The sequence below is a fragment of the Macaca fascicularis genome, chromosome 12 (genome assembly GCF_037993035.2).
Source record: "Macaca fascicularis isolate 582-1 chromosome 12, T2T-MFA8v1.1".
NCBI classification, from domain to species: domain Eukaryota; kingdom Metazoa; phylum Chordata; class Mammalia; order Primates; family Cercopithecidae; genus Macaca; species Macaca fascicularis.
The window spans coordinates 106,377,746-106,400,210 of NC_088386.1; the positions used below are offsets into that span (position 1 = coordinate 106,377,746).

Here is a 22,465-nt window from a genome sequence, read left to right on the forward strand (position 1 = left end):
TCTTTAGGATAAGGTTGTCCATGATGTCAATGTCATTCCATTCAGCTGCATAAGCAATTCCTTTGATGGATGGCTGGTTTTCTACAACCCCAGCATTATTTTAGCAGGAGAAGGTAGTATTTGATGTGTTGCAATTTGTGCTACATGCCCATGGAACATCTTTGGACATTACCTCAGGAGGAGGGGTTAAGAGAAGGAGGAGCTGTGGCTGAAGACATTTAATGGCAGAATGAATGGAAATTCAAAGATCGCTGTGTAGTCAGCCTTAAACACTGACTGCACCCCCTCCCAGATTTCTTTTACATTAACTAAAAAAAGTCTTATCACACAATCTCATAAAATATATGTAATTTCATTTAATTTTAGTCATAAATCATCTTCAAAATGACGAGGATTTTGACAGCTTGCAAAGTGGTGAGGACAGTGAAGACTGGTTTTGGCTTTACCAATGTGACTGCACACCAAAAATGGAAATTTTCAAGACCTGGCATCAGGCTCCTTTCTGTCAAGGTAATACTCATATTGATTGTTTCTGATAAAATAGTACGGGGTAGAGTTTAGCCGTGAAGCAAAGGTGTCCCTTACAAAGCAAATACAGTTTTGAATATAGCTCCGAAGTACTAATGTATTAATATTTCCTTTACTATGGAACCTACTGAGTTAGCAAATGCTAGTTTTCATCTTATCTGAGTAAAATGACAGTAATTTTTACCCAACATAAAGAATGATGACAATTCCTGTGAACATGTAAAATGTAAGTGCACTGCTTGGAAAAGAAACATCTTCTCTTTCACAGATAGCTTTCTGTGCCTAGATACTATTGCTTACAGTTTGGATTTTAAAAAATGGGGCTGCTCATATGTGTGTGAGCCACACTATGGTATATAGTGTGTTAAGCTCTGTTCTGTAAAAAGGGCTTACTGAAAAGTTCTCTTTTGAAATATCATTAAAAATTTTTTTAAATATAATTAGAAAATATGTGGTTTTGATATTTGCAGGTCATCATGTAGACACTGCTTCAGCTTTTTCCTTTTCCTTCTAGCTGTTTTTTTGGACAGGCCAAATTTATTATTTTCATTTTGTAGAGTAATACATGGAGGCAGATAGCAGCTGATAATTCTCTCCCTCCAGAGGTATCTATAATTGAGGGGGCAAGCCCAGGAAAGAAACATTAATTGCCCTTCTTCCTGCCCCCCAGCATTGAATTATGAAATTCCTGTAGGAACCTCTGCTCCTTCCTATAACTTTATGAAGACGTTCATTATCAGAGAAACCTGAAATTACTCCATAGGAACTTTGCCAATGAAAATAATCTTTAGTGACTATAAGTTTAAGCAATCATATTATCTTTAGATATATTGCTTCTTTAGTAGTAAAAGCTGTAAAATTTGAAATAGAAAAAACAAAAGAAAACCTCTGTTGATGTGAAAATGGGATCTCATAGTTTGGAGTGTTGTGCTTATACTTTGTATGCTCATTGAGTTGACTAAGCTTCTATTGTTTCAGTTGCTCAAGTCAGGATTCAGTGGGGTTTTGGTTCTGACACCTGCAAGGCCAAGGAATACTCATAGATTCTTGTGGACCCCAGGGATAGGAATGGGAAAGGAATGGGAGTAAAAGAAAAGGAAGAGAGATGGAGACAGGGAGAGGGGAAGGGGAGAAGTGTGAGGGATGGTGGGGGAGAGGGGAGGAGAGGGAGTGGGGGGAGAGAGAGAGAGAGAGAGAGAGAGAGAGAGAGAAACAAGCTCAAGATCCCAGGAAAAAGGAGGAAATACATATAGTAGACTTAGTGGTGTGTTAACAACGTCAGCCTTTAACACTGAGAAGATGCTAACAAGAGGGTAGGAAATTACCATTTTAAATTAACAAAACCAGAAAAGAAAATGTCTTTTATGTGGTTATATATTCAAATATATCCAAATTTACTCTTTTTAGATGGATATTTAAAGATAGTTGAAATCATTAGATGTAGTTACATGTGGCCATAAAGGGCACTGAGAACAGTCACTAAAGGTTAGTGGCATTATGTCTAGTTATAGACATTTTCTTGAATTTAGTTTCATTATAGAAAAAGATGGGAAAGCCTAACTAACATCAAAGACATTGTAACTAGATGTAAACTATGAGAATTTATTGTTAGTAATACCTCAAGTGTACTCATGTATCAGCTCAGAGAAAATCAATAGTAATGAAAGTTATCCCCTATGATTATATGTGCCACCTAATACTTCAAAGTTAGGTGACTTGGAATATCTTCTTGTCACTCTGTGAGAAGGCAGGTATGTAGGTAAGGATAGGCGCATCTTCATCAGACACCAGAAACCGTGAAATTGAGTGAGTACTGACTTAAAATGGTGGAGATATGATTGAGATTAGAATCCAATTCTCCAAGATCACAATAAGTCCATACAACCACCACCACAATCACAACCACGACAAAATGGTGTAATCATGTGGATGGATTACTGTGAAAGCAGTTCTAGCTCATGGTGACAGATCTGTTTCAAGGGTCTGTCACAGTGCACAGCTAAGAATGACAAATTTGTAGGAGGACTAAGCCATCATTTCATGGTGTAAAAGCCATTACTCACATTCAATCATTACTGGCCAGAGTTTTGGAGGAATGCCAAGCACAAAAAATAGAAGTTCTTGAACTTCACAATAGTGAATTAAAATTCCATAGAGCAGCCCAAGGGGAGTCCTCTACCTACTTTTCTTCCTGCCTTCACCTTAAAAACTCAACTGTCTTAGAAAAATATAGCCAAATTTACTATTTTTAGATTGACATCATATTTTAAAGACAGTTAAAATCATTAGGATGTAGTTACATAATGGTCAGTGAAGGGCACTGAGAACAGTCACTTTAAAGGTTAGTAGCATTATGTCTAGTTATAGACGGTAAATGGATTGTGAAAGACACCCTGTGGTCACATCTATAATCATTGCCCTGTAAATTGGGTTGCTTTTTCGACGTATTTAGAGGTCGCTTTTCCTCTCTCTTTGATGACAGACAGAGAGGGTGGGTTTGGCAACAGCAATGACGCACTTATAATTTTATGTGGCCCTTCCCTGGGTATTTGTCGGTAGCTAATATTTATAGAGTGCCTTGTCAATTGACACAGTTGTATTTTACTTACAGGAAAGAGGAAATAATTTCAAGGTTCTCTGTATTTTAAAGAAAGTTGATATCAGGGGTGTAAATGATCAACAACCATAAAATTGTAAATACTAAGAAGTTTTAGAGACCATAATCTTTTTCCATTAGTATTGAAAAGGTTCAGTGCTCATTATTACAAGTTGCAACAGTATAGTGGGATATACCCTGGATGGGGCACAAAAAGATCTGGATTCTAACCCCTGTTACGCATTTCCTAATGCTCTGATCTTGGACAAGTCACATGTTCTCTGAACCTAAGTTTTGTCATCTGTATAGTGGAAATGATGACTGATTTACTCGAAAAAGTATGTGATTGTCACACACGAACAATTTTTAAAAATCTTTAAAGTTTTAAATTTAAACCATTAAACTGAATGTTTTTAAGCAAAAACTGGATATTTAAAAAAAATTCCATTCTATACAGTAGGAGGAGTTAGTAGAGGGTTATGTCAAAGAGTCCTTATGTTTTTCAAGTTGTTGCAATGACAAGGTATTTGATAAGAATTCTCAAATATTTATAATAATGATTTGTTCACCTTTGCCTTATATTAAACATCTCTAAGAAGATATTTCTTATAATAAATCAGACTCAAGGAAAATGAAGCAAATAATCTTTTTTTTTTCAGTATGGCAAATTTAATTCCAAAAGGCAGAATAGACACCATAATAACCTATTTCATTCATTCATTCATTCATTCTTTTATTCATTCATTTATTCTTTAGTAAACATGAAACCTCTACCATGGGAGTATACAGGAAGAATGATAAATAGAAGTAAGTGGGAAGAGGATAGTCTCTGATTTCAAGAAACTTACAGACTTAAGAATTCTGAGTTCTCAAATCTGGGAAAGTCATCAAGACTAAATAGTTTTATTTTTACTTGTAAATGAATTTGGAAATCAAAGGTATTAAATTGTAAAGGTTAAGTTCCCTATGAATAGAAAATTGTTCAATAAGTACTCCTTCTAACATTAATCCATTCATTTTTTAACAATGGTGACCTGTGTTATAATTAAGCTAGGAACCTAACAATCTAAGTGTCCTCTCTGATACTTCAGCTATGAATAAGCACTGGGAGTCATTATTTCTTTTGAAAGGCATTCATTTTGTAAGATTTTATATTCTGATTTTGACATAGAAGTATCTATTCAGTTCAGTCTTAAGGAGCTATTGTCATTTGATTAGAAATTGGCAACTATAAAAACTCCTACAATTAGAATCATTTACTTATATTGTAGTAGCTTTATAGATATTCACAGGAAATATAACTCATTATTATATTGGAGCTTCTGTACACATTAGATGTAAGAGTGGGGATAGGGTTATCACACACTTTTAAAAATAACTATTTTATTGGACTTTTACTACATATAGACATATTTTTAGGACTGGATTTCATCTATGGCAATCTACATTTTTGAAATATTAATTGGGTTCAGTCCCAAATAAGCTGTTGCAGAATTAGTTTGCCTGATGGACAACTTTACATATTTTTGGCATGCAATATTTCTCTAATTGGGAGATGGCCTTTCTTTTGAATATTTTTATTTTCTCCATTTTTTATATCCCCAATTTTCTAAAATATAGATTCATTTATTTGTTACCAACAATGCCTCAAAATTATGTGCTTCTTGACATAAAACCCTTGAAAAAACTATAGGTTAAATGTCATAGACTAGGTTAAGTGAGTGAGATAGACACCCGAGATGCAAAATTTAAGGAGGCTGTCACTGTTAGTGTCATGGAGTACCTCTTTGGGTGTTAGGCCCTAAGCACATCACTCAGTACCCCAGTCCCAGCTTTGGGTCAGAAGCTAAGCATTCTGGCTGTAGAACTGCCTAAGGGACTAGTACTAATCTTGACCTATGCTTTCCTCTCTCTCATTCCAATTTGCTCATGTCTAGCCAGACTTTCTGATGATCTAGAGGTGACATTAGGTCTTATTGCTATGGAAATGGAGACTATTCCTCTGCCTTTACAACTCTATTAGATTTTCTTCACATTTCCAACTTGTTCCAAAAATTGAGGGGTGCTGTAGAAAGTTTTCAATATCTCTTATGCAATGGTCATGCTAGAATTTACTTTGAGCCTTCAGGAGGAGTTTGGTATGCCATACTGACTGCCCTTGATGTGACTCATAGTTCCTGGGGCATTTGCAATGAACGGAGGCCCGAAGAAAGCTGCACGGGCCAAGGTCAAAGTTTGTGTTAGGCTCCTCAGTCCTAGGGATCTTTAGCTTCCATTTGATTTTCTTCATGTGATCTAAATGAGTTTAACTTATAAAAATATTTTCAAGGCTACTCTGTTTTCTTTTTATTTTTTTCAACTTGTTAAATGCTATACATTGATCTTTTAAATTTCACAGGGAGGTAATTGACTAATTTGAAGTTCTCGTAAATGAATCAGTAGGGTTGCTATATTACTAAAGAATTTTTCTAAGTTTCTTCTATAATGCAGAATGAAATATAAGACCATTTTAATTTATTACCATACAGTAAAAATTAGCTTATTATATCTAGGTTCCTCCAGGATTCTGAACAACTTGCCACATAGCAGATGCTCAGTAAGGCATATTAATAATCCTACACTTTATGAACATACTTTGTAATGTAGTTTTTATAAGTGCTATATTTCATTTACAATGAGAAATCTTATTAGAATAAAATGATTCATGAATCTAAATCTTTTGTTTATTAATGTTCAAACATAAAATACTCAAGTAAATTAACCTTGTGATTTTGTCCCCCTAATGTTGGCTTATGTTTAACCAAAGACCGATGACTTAATATTAACTTAGAATGTTTGTAAGATTATTAACTTAGAATGTGGTAAGACCTAATTGATTACTGCTGTTACAGTGCTTCAAAATTTTGAAGTGTTAGGCCTTGTAACCGCAGAGAAGTCTCATGAAATATTTCAAAGACAAATTGTGCTGAAATTCTAAATTTCAAATATCTGTATCTTAATAGTATAACTCCAACAATAAAAAAATAAGATTTCATTTACTTGATTGTAACTTTTTACCATATTATCTACACAATAATTACCCGAAATAAATTCTGGCTTTAGGCTTTCTACTTTCCAGCGCTTAGTTCAGATTTATTTTTTAAGAGGATGAGTACTGAGGCGTACTAATAGCTAAGAAACATCAGGTAAGCCAGAAGGCAAGTATGTTATATAGCTTTAGGCCTTGGTGAAAATGGAAAAAAAAAAAAAACATGTGGGGCCTCTACTTTTTCTGATGTGCAAATAATTTACGTAGATAAATGATTCAACAGCAATACAGCAATCCCAGAGTAAATTATTTTCATTTTTACTACTAGCTTAAGGGGATTATTGACTTTATAATGGTGTTTTTTTTTTTTTTTTTTTTTTCCAAACCTTTTATGAAATCTGTTGCTGAATTAGCTTAAGGCTTTACATCCAGAACATTTTAGTGGTGGAGTCTCTTATCCAGGAGAAGAAACATTTCTGTTCTTCCTATTTTACAGACATGTAAGTGCTGCAGTTAAAACAAGGACACATGGTTGCCTGTTTTTGTACATAAAACAAAATAAACATTAGCAAATCTGGTTAGAATTTTAATTAGGCTTCAAACAACAGATGGGTCTTTTTAATTTGAAGTTTTGTTATTGTACTTATATATCTGATGCCATAGTTGTTGTTTAACCTGGCTTCAGAATGTTCTAAGTCATTTCTTCTGCTGTTATTTTATTGCTTACTCATGAGCTCATTTACATACTGAACGTTATCGCAATACAACACAAATTTAATTTTTCCTTTCCTTTTCTTTTTTTGAGAATAGGTTGTTTAAATCAAATAATAAGTAAGGATTCTTGTTTTATATGGCTGTCAACAATTCTACAAATAGGACATTTTAGGGCAATGCTGTTTATAGTTGACATATTTCTTCCACTTCAACCTAAATATTGTCATGTGTTTGTAACATAACATTCTGTTTTTCAGTTTCAATGTGTTTCTTTCTCTTATAGTCCTGTAAGTTCCACATATACAAAAACCTAATGCAATTTTAGGCTGCAAGAAAAGTCTCATTTTCACTTGTTTTCCGTCTTGATATAAAAGACCCAAAGAAAACTGGTTCGAAGTAAAGGATCGATATCCTTAGAGTTAGTTCAGAATGCTGATGGGTTGGAAACGATACATGAACAATGAGTAGATGATTTTTAATAGCATAATACTGAATGCAAAGGAAAACCTAACAATAATGATAAACACTAGGCTGCTTCAAAAACTTTTATAGATTAAATTATAAATTATGTTTGAGTTTTGGCTGTTACTTCCTAAGACTAAGCCCTCTAAATCAGTTTAGCATAGCACCAGGGACACATGTTCAAACCCTTTTCAAGGGGAATGTAGCTGTGTGACTCTCATTAATAGTTGTTGCATTATTCCTATTCTGGAAAAGACTTTGAAACATCTACCCTTTTCAACTGAATCTCAAACTGAGAGTATTAAAGTGAGAAATTGGAGTCACTTCTTTGTGGTCCCATAAAGTTAATCAATCATCTTACTAAGAAAGGAAAATAGACCCATAAATGTAGGCTTACAGTGAATTTTAATTGTGAGGAAAATTTAAAACCCCTAAAAGAGATGAGATGTTTAGAGAAATTTCAGATCTTGAAGTATTCTCTTTGGTAATATCATTAGAAAATTGAAATATTGTATGACAATGGTGAAACAATAATACCGACATCCACAGCAGACAAACAAACAAATAGCCATTGAGAGTTTATTGGAATTTCTACTTATATGTAACCACCCCTCACAAAAATGTATTTTCATTAAAAATGACTTATAACTTGTGAAAGAATCCTCAGACTTTACAAATATTAAGAAATGAAGCATTAAATTTAGTTTAGAATGCTCATTGTAAAAGTAATTTAAGAATGGGGACCGGGCGTGGTGGCTCACACCTGTAATTCCAGCACTTTGGGAAGCCAAAGCAGGCGGATCTCTTGAGGTCAGGTGTTTAAGACCAGCACAGCCAACATGGTGAAACCCCACCTGTACTACAAATACAATTAGCTGGGTGTGGTGGCACAAGTACCTGTAATCTCAGCTACTGGGGTGGCTGAAACAGGAGAATTGCTTGAACCTAGGAGGCAGAGGTTGCAGTGAGCCAAGATTGTGCCACTGCACTCCAGCTTGGGTGACAGAGAGATTTCATCTCAATAAATAAATAAAGAAATAAAAAATAAAAGTAATATAAGAATGGAGATCATATAGTTATTTTTGTAATTCAGTTTAATTTAGAAATAGGAGTACTAAATACAATTATAAAGTAAGATTAAACATGGAGCAATTACATATACACAGGAAAATTCAGTTTTAGTCCTAAATATTGTGTGTGAAAAAATCTACAGTGTTACGAATCTTCCTCCAATAAATTTGCAGACAAAAGAAACATTTAGTATTACTAGGCCGTAGAGACTAGTAATTTAATCTTTAATTTTTAAATTCATATGAAGTAACAAGAGAACACAATTTTTCACTACTTATTTTATAACCTGATTGACTCACAGATTCACAATACCTGTAGGCTCCAGACTAAAAAATGCCGGACTGTTAGTGGAAACTAGCCTTAAGGCATTTTTCTTGATATCCATATTAGCTACAATCCCTGGCCTATTTCTTTGGGGTATGTTTACATGTTTTATGAATATAACTACATGGGTGGGAGAAGAAAAACATACAAACATAATTCCAAAAAGGTGGAGATAATGTTATTAATTGTAGCCACAACTTAAACATATTGGTTCAAAAATTTAAACATATTTGTGTGTTTTATGAGATTCAAACAAAATCTCATAAAAACGTAAGATTTTTAGAAAGTACAGAAAAATCTCTCTTTCTCTCTGTATGAATTTTATTTTAGGCAGTTGCATGCTAAACTTGTGCTTAGTTGTTCAAATTAAGTGAATGTTCACATGTGGCCTCCACTCTTGAACATCAGGTAACTTGGAAGTAACATTAACTTTGGCATAAAGACTTTGATCATTTGGTTTAAGTACCTAGCATGAGTTAGGTTCTCTGTAAACAAATGCTGAGATGATGTTTGGGGAGCATGCTGTCTATTAGGGATCAGCCTTTGTGAAGCTTCAGAAAGTAGAACTGGACAGAGAACTAAACTGTAATGCAGTTTTGATAAAGCCATGGCCAACTGGATAGGAAGCTGTTGCCCACCAGACTTCCCTGGATGGGACCTGAGCCTTTATATCTGGGCCTGACTCGGTCACTGGCCATGGCGTATTCCAGGAAGGTCATGGGGCAATGCAGCCCTCTACAGCTGAGACAGACCCTGAACAATTTGACAGCAGGAGATGGTTTGCTGACCTCACTCCTCCCAGCAGGGCAGCAAGTCTTTCCATTATTAATATGAATAATTATCTATGTTATCTAGAAATTGAATCCTCTATCACTGGGGAAAATGGAGGGGGGACGGAGAGGTAGATCTCCTTATTCATCACAGCATCTAGGGTTCTAACAATCTTCAAAGCTTAAGAACTCAAGGGCCTAGGATCAGTGCAAATTGTTCTCAAAACCTGCTGGTTCTCATCAGACTTTAATGACTCAAATAATTAATGACTTGACATTTCACTCTGACAATTTACAGATTTATAGATAGGTAGTTCTTGGTTGACCTGGGCCTGTTGTGGCTTATCCATGGCAATTTTGAATTAAGGCTCTTATAATAAATTTAAATAGAGTTCATGCTTAAATTTCTTTTCTTCTTTTTTCTTTTTGAGACAGAGTCTCACTCTATCACCCAGGCTGGAGTGCAGTGGCGGGATCTCGGCTCACTGCAAGCTCCGCCTCCCAGGTTCACACCATTCTCCTGCCTCAGCCTCCCGAGTAGCTGGGACTACAGGCGCCCACCACCACGCCTGGCTAATTTTTTTGGATTTTTTAGTAGAGACGGGGTTTCACCGTGTTAGCCAGGATGGTCTCCATCTCCTGACCTCGTGATCCACCCGTCTCAGACTCCCAAAGTGTTGGGATTACTGGCGTGAGTCACCGCGTCAGGCCGCTTAAATTTCTTTTTATCCTCACTTAAGAAATTGGAAAGCAGAAATAAAAGTAAGCTTAGAAAAAGAAAAAGAGGTTATAAGTCAGACTGGATTCAGAAACTGCTGCTCCTCCAATTGCTAGTAGAATGATCTTTACTTCTCTGAGGCTCAGTTAGCTCGTGTAAAATGGAGATTTCGATATTACCTAATCTTTTGTGTGTGTGTGTGTGAAGATTAGATAAGAAAACCCACTAATGGCTTTAAAGATAGTATTCAGTACATTCATGTTAACTATTATTAAGGATGTCATAGGGAATTGATCAGGATGGAGTTCTTGGTGACACAACATGCTCCCAAACCCTACTTTTTCAACATAGCTTCATAATTCTATTTGAAGTAAGATACATTTCCCAGAACAGTATAAATTTATTATTCAAATCCAAATTCTCAACTTATTTGTACAACTGCATATAGACTTTAATAAACATAGACAAGTATTTATGCAACCCAGTTTATGTCTTAATAGGTTATCAGTAAAGTAATGGCAGAAGGTAGAAATAGGATAGTGACAGAACAATCTACTTCTACCAGACATGCTTAAGAAATGTTAATGCTTTACTTTATCCAAATATCAGTATTACAGTTTTTATTAAGGGAGGCATTTTAACATTTGAACTCACACTAGAGAAAGCTTAAAGTATACATTATCTTTAGTTACTATTTCCAAAATTAATTATACCTACATTTATTGAATGCCAAAGATGTACCAGGATTATACATAGACCTCAACAACAAAAACAATAAAAATATAATAGATTTGGTATTTTTAATAGAGGGAGAAAATGGGATAATTATTAGTTATAACATAGTTGGAGAGTTGGTATAGAAATGTAATGTTGTCAGCATGAAACCACATCAGTGAATTAAAACAAATTTATTGCTGACATACAGTAAAATTTGGCAAGCATTTTAGATGAAAAATAAAGGAAGAAAAAGAGAATGCTTGGGTTATATATACTTAATGCAGCTTTATTCTTTTCCCTAGTGATGGAAGATTAGATTTCTACGTAACATAGATAATTAATATTAATGATAGAAACAATTCATGAGGAAACCTAAAGAATGACATTTAGAAATCACCTTTTAGGGTCTTCTTCTGAAGACATTACTTATATGACACCTGACTGGTAGATGAAAGCCTAAGGGTATCATTTGGGCAGTAATTGCCACCCAGCCTTAACTCATTCCTTACTTTCATCTTCTATCTTTTAGCATGAACTATACCTGTGTGAAATATTTGTCTTTGCTTTCAAGAGGAGAAGATGAAAATTGGTAAAATAACCAGAAGTCAGTGAGCATCAAAGAATTATTTTGAAAACACCATAGTGTCAGCACTGTCACATGCTAATGTCACATAATGAAGTACGTTTCTATGCATTCACCAACTGTGTAGTGAGAATATTACTGTGTAGACAACAGTGGGGTATTTCAGTGGGGATACAACATGGAATTAGGCATTGTGCTTTCTAGATGCAACACTGAGAAGTTAGAATCTAGTATGGTAGAAAAATACCTTTAGCAATTCAAAGGTAACACACAACAGTATACACCAAACGCAGTCAGTGGAAGCACAAGAAAATCGGTGATTAATTCTGACTTAGTACATACCATGGGTACTAGGAAGCATTGCCAGGATATAAAAAGGCAACAAGGAAGACATTTATGCACAAAGGACTGACAAAGAGAGGTGGGGAATCTAAGGTATTCCATATAGAGAGCGGGCCAGATGAAAGGACTTTGAATGTGAATTGAGGAATTTGGGGATTAGTGTCATCCAATTAATGTTTAAGAAAACCTTGACTCTACTTCATAGGATGGATAGAAGCAGGGAGAGATTGGAGGCAGCCAGAACAATTAGGAGGCAATAGTAGGTGATGATGGGATTTTTGTCTTGGGTGGTCATGCAATTTCGTATAGTGTGAAGTTAATTCTAAAAGCAAATAGGTGACTATTTATTAGTTATAGCCATTATCATTATTAGATACTATGTGATGAGGTAGAACTATTTTTAATTGGAGTATTATTTAAGTAACTAGCCTGTAGGACCAGGTGTGACTTGACAGTTGTAACTCCAAGATATACTGGGAAAATATGACAGAGAGAGATTGAGACTCCAAGAAACTTAATGTTTCAGGTTTTAAAATATTTGTAAGACTAACCACTGCTAGAAAAAACATTGCATTAGATATCTACATTTTAGATGACAATCCCACCAATAATAAGAAAAGTGAATTAAGAATTTGAAACATGGTTAAAATAAAAAATTCTATGCAGTGTAAGATGAAAATATAAGTGTTTAATATTTTCAGCATTGAAAGAAATAATCAGGACGATGGGTGTGGGTAGGAGAGCATATGCTTGTATATTTTTTCTATTATAACTTTTCCTCTCTTATCAAAGTCATTATTTAATCATTTAGAAATATTCTGCTAAATAGTCAGTAGATTATCTGACTAAAATAATTTCACTAAAGTGTGAACAAAGCTTAGTTACTTGTCTACTCTGTGCTAGCCACCGATATAGGCTGGAGGTGCAATAGTGAATGAAGCAGACCCAATACTCTGCCCACATGAGGTTCACTTTCTAATGTGATGAAATAGATAATAAATAAATCACTAGATGGTATGTTAAAAGGTAATGAGTGCTATGAAGAAAGAGCAGACCAAGGAGAAAGAGGGCTGGGGAACATATTGTAATTTTAAATGAGGGCGTCAAGGTAGACCTCTCCGAGAAAATGACATCTAAGCCAAGAGGAAGGGATCTTTAAATTTTGGATTTTAAATTCAAAATTTGGCAAGCTTTTGTATTGAAATTTTTATTTTTATTGCTTAAAACATCAGTGGAAAAGAAAGGGCAAATTCTAGTGTTAAAGCTTAATCTCTCAAGGGAAAAATATTTATCTTTGCATTTCCATGTGTTTTAGTGATGCCTCAGTGATATCCTTACTGAAGTTTTCTCTGTTTTGTAATCCATTTCCTTATCTAGCCTTTTACTAAACGAGAAGACTGGAGACATTCATCCATTTATCTACAGAGCCTAGCAAGGTGCTTGACACCTGGTAGGAGTTCACTGTCTGAGACTTGAATGTCTAAATGCTCTTATTGGCATACACATTTTTATTAAACACATAGGGATCATGTCATGATAAGGTCCTTTATTTTATAGAACTCACATTTATATAATCCTTTGGTTACTTTTCCTGACATTCCACAAGAATATACACTTCTTTTCATTAAGATTTCCTTTGTATTTCCCCTTTTCAAAGTGTGAAGTGCTCTGGCAGTAGGCACTTAAATTATAATTTAATGTTATAATCTAATTCCTCGCCTGCAGACCTCTGTCAACTAGGACTGAGGATACTAAAATATCTTATGATGGTAACAAGGTGATTTCTTTTATACTCCTTGGAATGAAATAGCATTTGGGGAACTGTTAGTTAGAAGAAAGGATTCCAAATAATAGCTCTTTGTTCAGAGTTCGTCCATCAATTCATAGATAAGTCAACTGGCACTCATCATTTTAAATTCATCAGGGGCCAGTGTAGTTAAGAGGAATATAAAGAGTACTTTAGCAATAAACAGAGGCCTTGTTACAATATAATGTGTAGTAGGAAAGAGGATTGGAAGATCTATAAAAATTGCCAAAAGAACCAAAAATATAATTAAAGCAACAAAAAGACATATTGAACACAATCTCAGGGACTATTTCAGGCAATAGCAAATGTCTCTTCAAATATAGAGATGGAAAGTAAAATAGAAAACTAGTTTCATGAAGGGAGTGAGAAAAATCCCAAACAGAATTATAGGAATAGGCTCACAAGTGTTGATTTTCTTATGTTATTTTTTACCTTTCTTTAAAATGATTAGAAAGTGTCTAACCCAGATATCGGATAATTTGAAATTCTCAGATGAGAATAGAGACAAGCAAAATAAAAATATAAACCAAGGTAATATCTTAAGCAAGCATGGTTCAGAGTAGCATAGATAAACTGATACACAGAAAACAAGTGAAATTTACAATTTACGCCCAATTTTGCCAACTAAATACAGTTGTTTTAGGTTCTATCAAAGTTACATCTTATCTAAAATTTTTTTCTTTTTCTTTTCGTTTTGTAAAAGCATGTAGGTTTACACATGATTTCCTCAAGAACTAAAAAACAGTATTTCCAGTAGAAAATATATTTCGATGGTAAATTTTCATTACTTAGACCAAGGGTTTCACCTAATAAAACACATCAGAGTTACCTGAGGAGTTTTCCTAACAAACACACTTCTACTCAGACCCATTAGCAGAGATATTTGAATAGCTTATAATAATCTTTGGAAATACACCGAATACTATCACTCTTACTTTCTAAAATCTTCAACTTCTGTCTTGAATTATAATTAGACAAAAATTGGCAAATTAAAACAAAATTTAGAATCAGAATAGCATGTTATCAGAAGTGATATGTAAGTTGATTTCCTGGGTACAGAAGCAGAATTCAGACTTCTGTATAAGATCATCTCTTCTGTAGAAGTCTGGTCATCACTTATAGTAAATAAATAAATAATTGTGGTTTCCTTTGTGCTGAGTAATTCTAAAATATTTTTAAATTTAATAAAGACAAACTCCAACTATTTAAAGTGTCAAGCTTGAGATTTCAAACACTGGGTCGAAGGAGATAGATAAAACTTTAACTCAAAGATAATTTGATAAGTCAAGTAAAGGACAAGATATTTTTGGTTAATGTTGCCCAGGAACACACATATATGCTCACTCGCACATATACAAACACACATAAAATGTGCAGTACAGTACATTGTTCAATCTTTCTCAGAAATACAAACTTGAAATTCACATATTGTACCTCTGATTTAAAAAAGAAACTAATAAAATTATCTGTTGAGAGGAACATCTTAAACATATCCCATCAATTTTAATGGAAAACATTAACATAGTTTTGTGTGTAAATGTAAGTTAACATGTATACACACTCACACATAAACAAGATGTTGGAACATAGTATATTGGTTTAAAGGTAATCAAGACATGATTTTACATTGCAGAACACAATCATTCTAATAACAAGAGACTCGGATCTAAAAGAGGCATCTTATTTCTACAGAGAGAATTATTATAGAAAAATAACGGGCTTTCTTCATTTTAACATTTGAAAAGTTTAGTGCATGTTATAAAGCAAAAGGAGCATAGAAACAAAGGTCTAGAAATCATTTATGGAGTTCCTGCTGCCTACTAAAGTTTGTGTGTGTGTGTGTGTGTTTGTATGTATATATGTGTATGTGTATGTGTAATGGGAGTGGAGGTGGGGTGGCAAGATTTAAAAGGATTAGGCACTTTGGCCTCAGTCCTAAAACTGTGAGGGAAGTAAAATGAATAATTAGTATTATTTATTTTTTTTTTTTTGTCTTCGATGATTACACTTAAACCTTCCAGAAAGAATAGCCCAATGATCTTCCTTACTTCAGGAAATTCGACTCATGGCCAGACTTCTTTTCTCTATGTCCCTGTCCATCCCCTTGACTGCTGATTACTTTGAAGCAAATCTCAGATATCATACTATTTTATCCTTGAATATTACAGTGTATATCTTTTAAAGACAATGACTAAAAATATAACTGCAATCCTAAGATCAATCTTAAAAAATTACACTTCATATAATCAAATATCAATTTATGATTCTAATTTCCTCAATTATTTCAGATATGTTTTTCTTTATAGTTTAATTTTTAAAAATCACATTCTAATTAGCTTGTCCTATAGAGTTTCTTAGGGAGTCTATATTTTGTCTCCCAAGGTGTAGCTGAAAACATTTCTTTCTCCCCTGAATTTTATGGAAATTGAGAGTTAGATTTAAATGGCTTCAACAACAGAATTTAGGGTATTTATAAGGAGTAAATGATGTCTGCTTCTTAGATGTTTTTCCAGTTGTTCCTCTTCTTAGCTAAGAATTTGGTAGACCCTGGCTCAAAGATTATTATGGCAAAGTTATCCAATTCTGAACGCCATAGTATAGAGAAGGAAGTAGACATGGATATAATTAACTCTAATAAAAAGCAAAATACAATATACTTCTAGAATGTTCCACAGTGCTTGGTTTTGTGTCAGTATTAAGAGAGTGATAAAGTTTCAGTTTCTTCATGAACATAATTCTGGCATGGAGAGGGCAACCCTTAGGACAACTCCATCAAACACAAGAGCTCTGCAGAACACAATTTGATAGATAATCTTGAAGATTCCTTCTGGCTCTAAATCTCAGAGTGATGCTGAGCTGTATGGTACAATTCACAATGTTTTTGCAAACTCATGAACTTTCCTTAAAGCTGTTCTTGAGCAAAGCTAGAGAATGATAAAGGGGAAAAGATAGACATAAAACATTTCAGCTAAAGTGAAGTATTTCTGGCTTGTCAACAACTCTACAAGTAAACTTAGAATAGACAATGTATCTGCATGCTTCAGTTCCTCTTCCAAGAAAACAAAACAAAACATCTGCCAGTTACAGGAGCCATATATCTGAAGAAAAGTGACAAGCAATAGGAAAGCAACTGGAAATCTGGGCATTGTGGTTTCATTAAATATACTATGCCTTTATTTAATATATCTGTGTATTTTACCTTTGGAATATTTTTGTGTGTTTTGTATTGTGTATTCTGCTAAGATTCATGCAACTGTTTCTTCAGGCACAGACAGCACACATTGTCCTGGAAGATGGAACTAAGATGAAAGGTTACTCCTTTGGCCATCCATCCTCTGTTGCTGGTGAAGTGGTTTTTAATACTGGCCTGGGAGGGTGAGTAATGCTTCTTTTCCAAGGCTTTATTCTTCCTCTATGTAGAGAAATAACCGGATGATCTCACTCGTGGTGGCAAGTTGAAATCACTGCATCATAATTAGACTTCATATTGTCCTGAAGTTGCACCGTGCCTTGTGCATAGCCTACTGCAGCCGTCCTTGAAAGAAAGTTAGACATGAACGTCCTGCTACTGTAAATGAAAGACAACATGGGCATGCTGGTGGTCCCCTGGATAAAGAGAACAAAATGAATTCTAGAAACTTAGATTGTGAGGACACAGGTTATGTGAGATTACCAAATGGTTTATCTAAGGGGAGGTATGGGTCTAATTAAGGTGAAAATTGGAGCAAGGAAAAGAATGGATAGTACATTCTAGTGTCATTTCATTAGGAAAGAATCAATTTTGCACATCTAATATGAAATACTATAAGGAGATAAGAAAGTCCTTGGGTATTTTATGTAATTTTGCACTCTAGTAAGAAAGTTGAAATAACAGATACATTTATTATCTTTAATCAATGAGAGAGCAGCTGTGTAGATCTAATATTTTCAGTAATTATCAACTATGACCTGCCTTAGTATTTAAGACCTGCTAACACGTACAGCAATGAAAATGAGAGTTGCTACAGAAATTAAGTGACTGGTTTTACCTAGTTAATAAATGTTTGTTCACCTGGGAATCAGGAGGCTAAAGTTCTAGTCTCAGTTCTAAGGATAACTATATAATATTGGGAACATCACATAAGCTTTTTGAGTTCTAGTTTCTTCATATAAAAAGTGGGGGGCTGGATTAGATACTAATTTAAACTGGGGATTTAAACATGTCTTAAAAACATGACTAGATTGATTGAAGGGGTTTCCAATAGAGATTCAATCCAACTAGTATTCTATGAAATATTTGATAAATTCTTTAGAGAAATTTGAGTTAGCCTCATAAAGACAAGGGGGCATTAGGTTCACCGATACTAGTTGACCAAACTTCCATTATATTATTAATTTATATTCTTTCTTAAAGTCTTGCCTCCCTGTGTGAAATGAAGAATGTTAGATGGGTTTTTAAATAGTTCCACTGGTGAGAACATTAAATTACAGTGTATTGAAACCTGTTTGCAAAGTTTTGCTTCACCAGGCAATTATTTAAGCTTTTCGACAGCACTAATTACTAGCTGTGTTAATATACCTGCCAACAAACAACTGTTTAATATAGATCAGAATGATGGAGGGCACTAGAGTTTTCTTCTCTGTGATAGATTACAGGTAATAAATCTTGTCACATCACACAAGTCAAACAGGAGCTGATGGATTAATTTGCTCCCAACATTGTAGTTCTCTAAAACAAAGTGTATTTATTCATTTACTGAAGAGTATTGTAAGCATATGTTTAAAGGGAATGGTCAGTTCTTTTATGGAAAGAAAGAAGAAAGAGAAGTAAAATCAAATTAATTAAAGTTTTTTTTTTGATGTAGGAAAAGGCATTCATTTATAAGATTAGTCCATAGACCCTATTTTTCCATTGAGAAATGCTGCTTTCATTCATTACGTGCCTCACTCAGTAAGGTGGTTGATAATTAAAGGGGTTATTTTGTTTTTCATCTTCAAGCAATGCTTTATATTGTGGGCAGGCCTTGGTTAAAAAATTATCAGTTCCTGACAGATAAGAGACAGCTGAGAAATTAACTGATGGAAGCTGTGGATAAATACCACAGCCCTCAAGTCCCCTTAGGGATTGCAGAGCTGGAAGAGTAAGTATGTTGTTGACAAATTTAGTTCTGGTAGGCGCTAGTCTGGATGGTGTTGAAGAATTTATGTTGACTACTGCCTGTGTTAAACTTTATTGCTTTCAAAATCGTTGATTCTGTCCCCCTGAGCACCTAAATTCACTTTCAGTTGTAATCCACAAAAAAGATTTGGCTTAACTCATTTTGCAGAAAGTGAACATGGAAGAGAGCAGAAAAAACCTCCCTGAATTGCAATGTATTCCAGTGCATAGAAAAAGTGTAGATATCTCCTGGTATTTATGGGAATAGTGTTTCTTCTTCTTAAGAATAAGAAATGTGTGTGCGTGTGCATATATACACATATGATATGTATATGCACACACATACACACACATGATATATTTGTATTTTTCCTCTCACCCAAACTTTAAAATATAGCCCTCCTGCATTCCTCCCTAATTACATATCAGCATCTTTTAACTTAGAAGTCAGAAAGGCCTCAAGTCAGGTCTGTCAGATGAATTTTTTTTCTTAGCAGATAATAACTCCCAAACTTATATGCTTCTTTCTAAAATTAAAATATTTTAAAAATCAACTTTATTGAGTTATTCTTTCATATAAATTAACTTACTTATTTTAAATATTCATTGAATTTTAATAATCATATATACTCATGCAACCACCACTAACACAATCAGGATACTATTCAGTATCCTAAAAAATATCAAGAAAAGCTTTTCAATTTTTTGATGGTTACTATCTTGGTGAAACTGGCAGCCCTCAACAGTAAATATCAGTTTGTGCTCAATGATATCTGGTAGGCCAGGGAAGTCTTTAGAGTATCTGCAAACTTTAAATAGAGCAGCAATATTTTAAAAATTAAGATGCTAGAAAGGGATTTTTAAAGGAATTTAAAAATATAAAGAAATTGAGGGGATAAAACTTATATGAAAATATACCTTGGTATTCATGAGTTGGTTTTTCTTTATATCAATTATATCATGGTATAAATTTTTATATTCTGTCGTAAAATTTCCCTAGGTTTGCTAAAATCTAGAGACATTCTTGTTGGATTCTTCTCATTTTCAAGGGTTACATAATTCAGAGCATGTATGCAGATTATAGCTTTGTAGTTACATACATTACTTGTTGATACTTTTTTGGCATGTTTACCCAGGTACCCAGAAGCTATTACTGACCCTGCCTACAAGGGACAGATTCTCACAATGGCCAACCCTATTATTGGGAATGGTGGAGCCCCTGATACTACTGCTCTGGATGAACTGGGACTTAGCAAATATTTGGAGTCTAATGGAATCAAGGTAGTACCAGTGATGGTCATTTAAAAAGTCTCAATTTGAGGGAGTATAGTTAACTTATTCTTAAGAATTAGGATGGCCAAAGTTTCTTCCTCAATATGGTAGTACAAATCATTAAGCTCAAGTATTCAATCTTATTCCTAGGTATATGAGAATAATCTTTAACTTGACAGTATTTTGAGTTTCATTTCTTAGGGCACTTTGAATTTTAATGCATTGGATGAAACTTGGCTTAACTTGAAAAAAAATGTTGCTATAAGTTCAAATAACAACTGTGCTATAAAATAATTGGGGAAGAATCACCTTTTAAAAGGAGTTTAGTAATCAATTCTGTATCAATTAATTGCTTTTTAAGCTTAATCTCTAGGGGATGATTTAATGATAGCTTTTATGCCAGTCTAAAAGTAAACATATTAAGATTTCCTAAACAAGGTAACTTTGAATACTATCTTAGGAATATATATCATATGAGCAATTCAAAAATTTATATTCCAAATTCAATCCTATTTTTTCACCATTCCATTTTTGAATGACTTCAACTGATCATTTAACTTAGTTTTCACTATTTCTCACAATTTCCCATCAATTTTTTTCTCTCCCTTAAATGTAAATTAAAAATGATTTTGTTCATCATGTGCATTAAACCAGTAATTGTTAATTAAATTCTTGATTTTTTTTGCCATGCATGTCAGAAGGGGGACCTAGTTTAGCCTCAGGATTTACCAAGCCAGGTAAGCCTGCTCCCTCTCATGATGGTGAATGCAACAATTACGTATTTTAAAAAAAGAACTTTTTTTTTTTTTTTTTTTTTTTTTTTTTTTTTTTGCCTCTTCTTGTTTTCAAAAATCCTAAGTCTCATGTCAGTGGATATCATAAAACTTAAAAACAAATGCAAATTGACTCACAAGAGTTAGATAATATTTTGTGATAACCTCTTTAAAATGACTGCCTGTCTTTCTAGGTTGCAGGTTTGCTGGTGCTGGATTATAGTAAAGACTACAACCATTGGCTGGCTACCAAGAGTTTAGGGCAATGGCTACAGGAAGAAAAGGTGAGAAATGTAATAGGGCATCCATCATTACCTAAGGAAGATTGAGAAGGTGCCTGTAGATTCAGAAGTGACAAGCAGACAGAAGAAGATCATGTAGTTTGGGATCTTTGCATTTCAGAGAGGGATTCCTTCTCTTACTATATAAAGGCTGAAATGTCTGGATTCCTCCTGAAGTGCTGATGAGCACGTATTTTCAGTTTATCCACTAGGTGGCACTCATACATGCTTGGTAGCATTTCACATTTGGGAGAAAGGGGGTAAGATAAAATTTTAGCATTTTCTCTTTTTAGCAATTGAGTCTTTTACTCTCCTTCACCGTTTTATCTAGAATGTAGTTATGGAACTTGCTTCATGGGTTCTAGTATTCTAGTACCAGCTCTACTGTTAACTGGTTGTGTAACTTTGTGCAGGTCACATAATCATTCTATGCAATACTTGTGTCATCTCTAATTCTTATGAGTATAAGCAGATTACCATCAAGTTTCGTTGGGCTTCAACATTATGACATGTAATTGTATATAATTTCATTTGAAGTATTAATAATATCAGAAAAGGGTTATAAAACTTTATCTTACACTTTTAGTTTAAATATTAATTTCTATTTTATTATTTTTTTTTTTTTGAGGCGGTCTTTCACTCTTGTTGCCCAGGCTGGAGTGCAATGGGGCAATCTCAGCTCACTGCAACCTCTGCCTCCTGGGTTCAAGTGATTCACCTGCTTCAGCCCCCCCAGCAGCTGGGAGTACAGGAGCCTGCCACCATGCCTGGCTAATTTTTTGTATTTCTAGTAGAGAGGGGGTTTCACCATGTCGGCCAGGCTGGTCTCGAACTCCTGACCTCAGGTGATCCACCCGCCTCGGCCTCCCAAAGTGCGGGGATTACAGGCGTGAGCCACTGCGCCCAGCCGTAAATATTAATTTCTAATGAAATAACAGCATTTGCCTTGTTTGGATGTTAGAAGTATGGACTTGCATCCATTAACTTCATCTCCAGTTTTGCTGTAGCTGCTTTTTGTTCAACTGCTGGGCCTGATATTGACAGAATTTTATTCTAAGAAAGTGCTGCGTCTCCAATGAGTGTCTATCTATGGGGTCTAAACATTGCTTCTTTCTGACAAATAAAAAAAAATCTCGATCCTGGCTTTTTAGATCTCATTCTTTCTAAATTTTTTTTTTTTTTTTTTTTTTTTTTGAGACGGAGTCTCGCTCTGTCGCCCAGGCTGGAGTGCAGTGGCGCGATCTCGGCTCACTGCAAGCTCCGCCTCCCGGGTTCCCGCCATTCTCCTGCCTCAGCCTCCCGAGTAGCTGGGACTACAGGCGCCGCCACCACGCCCGGCTAA

The 22,465-nt window shown here is 34.6% G+C and overlaps 1 protein-coding gene across 2 annotated transcripts in view; it reads left to right on the top strand.

The window, feature by feature from the left end:
* The first annotated feature begins 243 nt into the window (after nucleotides 1–243).
* CPS1 (carbamoyl-phosphate synthase 1) overlaps nucleotides 244–22,465 on the top strand; it is a 119,290-nt gene continuing 97,068 nt past the window's right edge. For both annotated transcript variants that reach the window (XR_012421450.1, XM_005574178.4), the window contains exons 1-4: nucleotides 244–510; nucleotides 16,926–17,035; nucleotides 19,934–20,078; nucleotides 21,037–21,126. Coding sequence is in view for 1 of the 2 variants with exons in the window: in XM_005574178.4 (XP_005574235.3) it covers nucleotides 385–510; nucleotides 16,926–17,035; nucleotides 19,934–20,078; nucleotides 21,037–21,126 (471 nt within the window). In the remaining variant the exon portion in view is untranslated. The remainder of the gene's footprint in view (nucleotides 511–16,925; nucleotides 17,036–19,933; nucleotides 20,079–21,036; nucleotides 21,127–22,465) is intronic.